Source organism: Malurus melanocephalus, unplaced genomic scaffold (genome assembly GCF_030028575.1).
Source record: "Malurus melanocephalus ecotype Western Australia unplaced genomic scaffold, MMel_1.1 scaffold_382, whole genome shotgun sequence".
Lineage (NCBI taxonomy): Eukaryota > Metazoa > Chordata > Aves > Passeriformes > Maluridae > Malurus > Malurus melanocephalus.
The window spans coordinates 306,221-314,848 of NW_026623614.1; the positions used below are offsets into that span (position 1 = coordinate 306,221).

At 58.2% G+C, this 8,628-nt stretch overlaps 2 protein-coding genes across 4 annotated transcripts in view; one reads left to right on the plus strand and one right to left on the minus strand.

Annotated features, from left to right (window-relative positions):
- LOC130581106 (5-hydroxytryptamine receptor 3A-like) overlaps nt 1–2,899 on the plus strand; it is a 4,010-nt gene extending 1,111 nt beyond the window's left edge. The window contains exons 3-9 of the mRNA XM_057379021.1: nt 65–114; nt 446–555; nt 1,115–1,284; nt 1,479–1,639; nt 1,855–2,065; nt 2,210–2,443; nt 2,601–2,899. Coding sequence (XP_057235004.1) covers nt 65–114; nt 446–555; nt 1,115–1,284; nt 1,479–1,639; nt 1,855–2,065; nt 2,210–2,443; nt 2,601–2,899 — 1,235 coding nt within the window. The remainder of the gene's footprint in view (nt 1–64; nt 115–445; nt 556–1,114; nt 1,285–1,478; nt 1,640–1,854; nt 2,066–2,209; nt 2,444–2,600) is intronic.
- Nucleotides 2,900–6,087: 3,188 nt separating this feature from the next.
- ZBTB16 (zinc finger and BTB domain containing 16) overlaps nt 6,088–8,628 on the minus strand; it is a 56,775-nt gene continuing 54,234 nt past the window's right edge. For all 3 annotated transcript variants that reach the window (XM_057379011.1, XM_057379009.1, XM_057379010.1), the window contains exon 7: nt 6,088–8,606. In XM_057379011.1, coding sequence (XP_057234994.1) covers nt 8,377–8,606 — 230 coding nt within the window. In that variant the 3' untranslated portion in view covers nt 6,088–8,376. The remainder of the gene's footprint in view (nt 8,607–8,628) is intronic.

The following is an 8,628-nucleotide window of genomic DNA, read 5'->3' on the forward strand; positions in this document are numbered from 1 at the left end:
GGCACGCTCTGTCCATCTTGCAGAGTGCCAGTGCTCCTGTCCTGACACTGTGCCCTCATCTTTCCACAGGATGAGAAGAACCAGGTGCTGACCACCTACATCTGGTACAGGCAGGTGTGTAGCCATGGAACCTCACCCCTTCCTTGCTGGGTCCCCCCAGGGTCAGGCACCCCCAAACCCCATGTTTTCCTGTGTGAGAAGCGTGCAGTCCTGCAGGAGAGCAGTGAGGGGAAACCCATCCTGGAGGCTGGCGAGCTTTCCGTAGCACTCGAACCTCAAAGTTCAGCTTTCAGGCCCCGTGTTTCGCACTGTTGGCGTTGTGTGAGCTGAAGGAAAACCCTTCCCTCTCTCCCGTGGCTGGGAAGGTTGCTCGGTGCTGGCCTGGGCTCTGTGTGCTGCAGAGTGGAAGGAGCTCCCCACCAAGTGCCCTCTCCCTTGTCCCCAGCACTGGACAGATGAGTTCCTCCAGTGGGATCCAGCTCGCTTCGACAACCTGACGCAGATCTCCCTGCCCGTAGAGAGCATCTGGGTGCCTGACATTCTCATCAACGAGTTGTGAGTGCCAAAGCCTGTGGGAGATGGCCTGGGGCTGGAGCTGCCTTGCCCACCGTGGACMCGTCCTGTGCTTTGTATTCCTGGCACAGAGCTGGCAGCCTCCCCGCACCGGGGAGCTGCAGATGGGGATTGGCTCGGCAGTTGGGCCATTTCCAATGCTGGCTAACCACAACTGCCTGTAATTACCCTCACTGTGCCGGGGTGAGATCCAGATATCGGGAGAAAGGCTTTGTAAAGACGGTACAATGCAGGGGCAGCTGCAGAGCTGCTGTCCCTTCCCATGAAGCCAGTGGGTGTCSTTCCCACTCTGTGGGGATTTAAGGTGTTCCCACTGCCTCCTGAGGGCTCAGGGACAATGGCACAGACTCTTGTGGAGCCAGGAGAAGGCAGCACTCTGCACAGTGCAGGGGTGTTTCTAGGCAGAAATGCCTGCGAGGGTAYCACTAAAACAGCAGAACAGGGGGTAAATCTCTGGCTCTCCCCAAAATGCCACTTCGGCAGGAGGAACCCCTGCCYGGAGCGCTCTCCAGCTCACATCTCTGTCCCTCATGTCCCCCAGCGTGGACGTTGGAAAGTCACCGCACGTCCCCTATGTCTATGTCAGCCATCGCGGGGAGGTGCAGAACCTCAAACCCATCCAGGTGATGACTGCCTGCAGCCTGGACATCTACAACTTCCCCTTCGACGTCCAGAACTGCTCGCTCACCTTCACCAGCTGGCTGCACCACAGTGAGTGCGGGGTTCCGTGCCGGAGGGGCTCGGGGAGCGGCMGGAGCTGTGCCGGCCCGGAGCTCCGTGCAGAAGGGGATTTGTCCCTCTAGATGGCCCCAGCGGATCGGGGAAGCGCGCAGGAGGGCACCCGCAGCCCGGCTGGAGGTGCCGGCCCTTGCCTCCTGTTTCTCACCTCTCCTTTGCCCCCGCAGTTCGTGATATCAACCTCTCGCTGTGGCGTCAGCCGGAGCTCGTCAAGTTTGACCGGAGCGTCTTCATGAACCAGGGCGAATGGGAGCTGCTCTACGTCCTCAGCCACTTCCAGGAGTTCAGTGTCAAGAGCAGTGACAGCTATGCTGAGATGAAGTTCTACGTAAGAGCTTTGGGCACGGTGTTTCTCGGGGATGKGGCTCGAGGGAAAGGTCTTGCCCCATCCCTGTCCCTGCTCCGTGCTGCAGTTCCTGCCTGCCCTTCCTCTGGATCTCTTTAGTGCCTCCCCTCATCCTCCCCTGCCTTGGAAAGGGCCACACCAGCTGAAGGCCTGGCTCCAACCCTTCACTGAACCTTTTCTGTCTCTCTGTACTGCAGCTAGTCATCCGGAGACGCCCCCTCTTCTACACGGTCAGCCTGCTGCTCCCCAGCATCTTCCTGATGATTATGGACATTGTGGGCTTCTACCTGCCTCCCCACAGCGGTGAGAGGGTCTCCTTCAAGATCACTCTCCTGCTGGGCTACTCGGTTTTCCTCATTATTGTATCCGACACGTTGCCAGCCACTGCYGTGGGCACGCCCTTGATAGGTACGGTGGCACCACCACCCGTGCAGCTGCCCTGGCACCCCTGGGCAGGGACCACAGGGCCTGAGAGATGAGCAGGGGGCCAGTTTGGGCCAGTGCTCTGTGCAAAGCCTTTGTAGGTCACTCAGCTCCCTGATGTGTCTGCAGGCATCTACTTTGTGGTGTGCATGGCACTGCTGGTCATCAGCCTGACCGAGACCATCCTGATCGTGCGCCTGGTGCACAAACAAGACCTGCAGCCCCACGTCCCCGAGTGGCTGAGGCACCTGCTGCTGGAACGAGCTGCCACCCTGCTCTGTGTCCGGGACAGGGAGAAATTCAGCCAAAGCAGGAGGCAAAGCTTGGACATCTCCAGGCAGTTGGAGAATAATGACAGCACAGGTGAGGGTTGCACATGAAGGGCCTGTGGGAAMTGAAGGARTCATCTTCATCTACATAACCACTGWTKGTGGGGTGAGCTGGGTGCCTAGTTCACCCTCAGAMATCCCACTTTCCCATCTAAATAAGTTTTTCCCATTTGTTTCTCTTGATGCCTCAGCCAAGCTGACCCCTTATGGCTGTGAGGAGCCCCGGGAGTGCGGGGCAATGGAGGGCACGAGGTCTGCGATGGCCTTTGCTGGCCGGACAGAGGGCTCAGCAGCACTGCAGGATGTTCTGCGGGAGACCACGGCCATCCGCCAGCTCCTGGAGAAACGGGAGGAATTCCGCGATGTCGCCCGCGAGTGGCTGCAAGTGGGCTACGTGTTGGATGTCCTGCTGTTCCGGCTGTACCTGGCGGCCGTGCTGGCCTACAGTGTCACCCTGGGCACGCTTTGGTCGGTGTGGCGCGATGCCTGAGCSGTGCCCGTGGTTCAGGGTGGGCACGGGGACCTCAGCCCGGGCTCTCCCCGGCTCTGGGACTCACCGTCCACCCGGGCGGGCTCATCCCTCGTGTCCTCAGCCCTGCAGCGGGAAAACAGAGCTGAGCAGGAGCCCCCAGGACCCCCCGACCCTGCCCAAACCTCTCTCCACGCTTCCCCCGCCATCCCCGGAGCGCCCTCGGCCCGGCGGCGGCAGCGCCTTCAGCACCGCGGACAGCACCCCCGGGCCGGCTGCGAGGAGGGAGAGGAGGAGGATGAGGAGGGGATGAGGAGGGGGGAGGGGGCTGTCCCGGGAGGAGGGGGCTGTCCCCGGGGGGAGAGTGCTGTCCCCTGTCTCGGACCGGGCTGTCCCCCTGCCCCGGAGATCCCCACTGCCCCAGGGGTCCCGCTGCCATCGGCTCCCCTACCCCTCACCCCCGCTGCTGCCTTTATTCCCTCCTTCGGCCCAGCCATCCCCACCGTGCTTGTGCTCAGCAGTTCCAGCAATCTGACAGAGACCCAGTGCCAGGCAGTGGCCAAACCAGGGTGCCACGGGGGCTGATCCTGTGAGCACACTGTCCTGGAGAGATGCTCGGGGGCAGTGGCCAAACCAGGATGCCACAGGGGCTGATCCTGTGAGCACACTGTCCTGGAGAGATGCTCGGGGGCAGTGGCCAAACCAGGGTGCCACGGGGGCTGATCCTGTGAGCACACTGTCCTGGAGAGATGCTCGGGGGCAGCGCTGCCATCACAGCTGCGGTAGTGCCCAGCTCCCGCTGCCAATCCGCCCCTGCCAGGGGAGAGGCACAAAGAGAAAGGATTAAGTGCCGCAGATGGTGCAAGGGCCCGTCCCCTTCCCGGGGAGCAGCTCTACATACACTGGGCCTGCAGGTGATGGGGGCGGGTGTGTCCACAGCACCTCGCTCTCATACATCCACCCTCACACCTCCAGCCCCTGGCAAGACTCCTGCTCACCATCCCAGAGCCATCATCTGCAGGAAAACTTCCCTCTGAGTGACGGGGCTGAGGATGGGTGGAGCGGGCTCCTGCCAGCGCCGCCCGCACTAATGCGCTGATGGTCTGTAAGTGGCTGCCTATTGATGAGGTGTCCAGTTAAAGAGTTCGTGAGACACTAAATCAGCCCATTGATCCCACCGAGATCGATGGTGCTACAGACCTGATCAGTGCAGTGGGCAATTAACACTCTCTGGAATGAGCTGCCTTCGTGTAACATCAAACGCTCCAACAGACAAATCCAATGTGCCCATTGACCCGGCTGTGCGATGCCACCCAGCCCCTGTGTTTGATGAGGGGACTGGGCAGCAGGACTCTTGAGCCAGCCTTGCCATCCCTCTCCTGCCCACAGTGACCCCGATGTCCCCCGGGTCGCACTGCAATGCTCWCCTGTGCTGTGTATCTGATGGAATGTTCTGGTCCTTGTCCTTGTCCTCCCTGTGCCAGAAGCCACCATGCACCCAACCTGTCCCCCTCAAGCAGCTCGGCAGTCCTTCACCCTGCAAGGACAGGCTGCCCATGCTGGAGGAAAGATTGATTCTCCCTTTGCCCTCTTGCTACTTTGGGAAGTGCTGCATGTGGGAAAAAGTTCCAGGGATCTCTCTGAGAGGAATCTGGATTTTCCTCTTAAAAAAAAAAAAAAAATCAATAAATCTGAATCTAATCTCCTAATAAAGGTTTAATGAGGACATAATGTTGATGGAACAGAACATTGTTGCAGCATAATCGCTCCCAGCTGCTGTGCGTGARCACAAAGGCCTGGTCCTACTGCGATTTCCCCGTTATTCCAGCAAWGCCTTTGTGCCAGGCTGAGTGCCAGCCCGGGGCTCTGCACCCCCTTCTCCAGGGCACTGCAGCCTGCACGGTGCCCACAGCAGGACCACCTCTGCCGGCCTGACCCGGACCCAAATTCCCCAGCACTTACCCCAAACCTTCCTGAAGGGCTGTGTTGGGGGGATACTGGGGGAGGCAGAGTCACCATCGGGACCTTGGGAGGGACATGCAGCCCCCAAACCTGCTGGGAAGGGCTGGGCCAGGGCATGACCTGGCCTTGACACTGGCAAATGCCATCCACCCCCGGGAAAAACTGAATGATGCTCTGAAATTGGTGACTCTGGCTGTGCTATAACAAATGTTCAATGGCATCACGAGGCCCAGGCCGGCAGCGGGTGGCACTGACCGGGCACTGGCACAGCCGGGAGAGGCTGGCAGCACTCACTGGGCACTGGGCACGGCCGAGTGAGGGTGGAAGCACTGACCGGGCACTGGCACGGCTGGGTGAGGCTGGCACCACTCACCGGGCACCGGCAGAGCTGGGTGAGGATGGATGGGGGCTGCAGCACCCACCTGGCCCCGCACGGAATGCGGTGCTGTGCGTTTGCCACGGCACAAAAGGAGAGCAGGCGCTGCTGTTAATGTAGTCAGTAAATAAATAAAGGAGGGCTTAAGCTTAGTGTACAGCAATCAGTCGGGAACTGGAGKATAATTAACGCGGCGGGGGGCCGGACGGCTCTGCAGGCAGGTTTAAATGAACGAGTTCACTTTCATTGAGGCAAACTTGCTCCGCTCCCTGGTGAGCCACACGGGCAGGCGGCGGCACAGGCTGGGGACGCTCCCTGTCCATGGGGACAGTGACATTCTGGGGACACCTCCTGCCCCCCAGGGCTGCTTAAGGGACAGCACCTCCCCAATCCCCCCTGGAACACCCCCAAACACCCCACACAACCCCACGGCTCACCCCAAACTGGTGGGATGCATCCTTCCTCCTCCTCCTCCTCCTCTCAGCAGGCACAGGAACGGGAGACAGCAGGCTGAGACAACGGAATTAACTTTATTGGTTGTTTTTTCGTTTTCTAACTGCAGATTCAAGGTATACAACTGAACATTGCTATTTTCCTTATGAGACTTATAAATAAAAATACAAAAAATGTTCACTACAAAAAAATCTACCGTTAGTAGGATGTAAAAAATATTCTCTTTGCTATAGAAGGCACGAACTTCACTTAGTGACACATGGAGAGAAAAAAACCTGCAGCAGTATATTCTTTTTTTTTTTTGTCTTTTTTTTTTCCTCTGTCAGAAACACTGAAGTCTTACAAAGAAATGCATCTGAATCTACACAGAACGAAGGCAGATGCGGAGAGCTGCAACTAGGAGACACCACAACTGGGCTTTTTTTTTTTTTTTTTCTTTTTCTTTATTTTTCAGGAAACCTTTAGCTAACGGCATCTGTGGCTAGAGGACAGAGAGGACTCGCAAGCAGAACCGCAGGGGAGAGAACGGCGAGGGGAGACAGGAAAATCGTACAAAAAATAGGAGCCGATAGATACTCTGAGAAAACCGAAAGGGAACTTGGGCACCTTCTGCGCCCGGGCTCAGAGAGGTGCTGAGGTAGACGGAACGAGGACAGCGACGGACCCGAACCACGAGCAGCAACACAGAGCAACGGGACGGGCTCACAACACTGACACAAGCCAGGGGACAGGGCCAGGCCCCGCGGGCGGCGCTCGGTCCTCACTGCTATCATACACATATATATACTTACAAATATATATATGGAGGGTGGCGGGGGCTGCGCCACGGCAAACAGTGCGGGGACAGCGCCCGGGACACGGCAGCAGCACTGCAACGCTGACCCGACAGTCGCAGCGGGGGCTGTGTCTCTGAGGGACAGGGACGGTGCGATGGGAGGGGAGGTTCAGGAAAAAAAAACCAAAAACAAGCCACATGAACTCGGCCACGTGCTCCATGGCACCGCAGCACCTGCATCTGTCCGTGCCAGGACACCACGGGGACCTGCCACACGCATGCCAGAAATTGCAGCAACTTYCTGTGTGAAAGAACACTGTTCTCTTTTTTAAATACTTTTTCTCTTTTTTTTTTTCTTAGGCACAACAATGAAATGAGCCGTTCTCCACAGTCACATCCCRGATTGTACAGCAGCAGTGTCCCAGAGGCACACGCACGTGCAAAGCCGGACTGGGGCACGAGGGAGGATGCTGCTCCCACAGCCAAATCCCTGCTTGGCACCAGGAGAGGTGGGATGGGCACCCCAAACCCACAGGGGCCATCAGTGCCCTCCAAACAACATCCAGACACTGTCCCTCTCCCSTCGGCTCCTTTTCCCCCCTTTTCACCCAAACGCAGCAAAACGACAAAAAAAGAGCCGCGGGATGGAACCACCAAACCCGCAGCTGCGCAGGAGAAACACAACAAAAACAAACACAAGAGGTAGCTTCAGAACCAACACCCCCAGCCCCGTAAGGCCAGGCAAAAAATACCAGTTTTGGTAAGGATAATGCACAACAGGAGGCTGGCAGGGACACTGTCACCCCCCTGCCTCTCCATCATCAATGCTGGGAACACGGCTGGTGCACCCCAGCCATGCTGCCCCCTGTCCCTCCCAAATCAATAAAAGCTCATGAGGTCACAAAAAACCGAGGTAATTTCAAGTAAAATGTGCTAAATGTGGAAATATTCCAACAGAAAGTTCAAAAAAACCCAAACAAAAAGCAAAAAAGCGGCGAGCGAAGCCACCTGCCACYGGGCACCTCTTGCTGTGGGCTCCTGTAGGCTTTTGGGCTGAGGGCTGGGCAAAAAAACCCACAGGTGGCACCCTCTAGGTGCTTCAAAYCAGCAGAAGAAAAGAGGATCTCTCCATTCGGAGCGATACCACACACTATAGCCCCAACACTGGCACTGACTGCACATCACCAAACAACTGCATCTCCCCGTGGGGGGCTTTGCCCTTGTCCTGGGAGGGCAGGGAAGGAGGAAGAAATGCATAGAGAGGTCTTTGGTCATGGGGACAGCAGCAGCCTCCTGTGCCCCTYGAGCTCACCCGACAGCAGGCAGCACCTCAAGGCAGCCGGGCTCCAGCCCCAAACACCCTCCTCTGGCCAGGATCCCCCCAAAACACTTCCCAAAACACTCGTGGCTCACAGGGCTCCTTGCTCTCCCACTGCAATGCCTCCACCTGGGAACCTGCCAAAAAGGGGCCCAAGAGCACAGGAACTCGGGTCCTCTGCAGGGCACCCACAGCAGGGTCTGTAAAGCAACAGAGACACCAGGAACGAGAGCTTTCCCGAGCACTGCTGTAGGAACACTCTGGGGGAAGCGCTCGTTCCTACAGGATCTTCCCAGCAGCACCAGTGGCCAATGCAAGGGTAACAGMGGGGCTGGCCGGGGTGCAGAGGGTGAAATGTGCCCTGCAGCGAGGGTGAGAGGGCAGCAGAGCATGAGCAGCTGGGGCAGCAGTGTGGATGGAGCTGGGGCAGCAGGGTGGATGGAGCTGGGAAGGGGCCAGGGCGTCCCTCGCTGCCGCAGGAGCTGCAGGACTCTTCGGCGAGAAGAAATGAATGAGAACCGAAAACAAACAAGGCCATAGATGCTGCGTGTGTGGTGGGATTTTTTTTGCCCAGTCATCTGCCACCTGGSCCTGCTGCCCCTGGGCCTCCTCCCTTAGACGTAGCAGAGGTAGAGATAGGTCTTCTCTATCCGCCAGTCGGTGGGGATCTCCTCTGGCTTGTGGCCCTTCATGTGCTTCTGCATGGCCGAGAGGCTGGGGCAGTACTCCAGGCAGATGGTGCACTGGTACGGGGAAGCGCCGTTGTGGGTCCGAAGGTGTTTGATCATGGCCGAGTAGTCCCGGGAGCGCTGGTGGCACAGCTTGCACTCGAAGGGCTTCTCGCCTGTGGAGACAGGGACACAGGG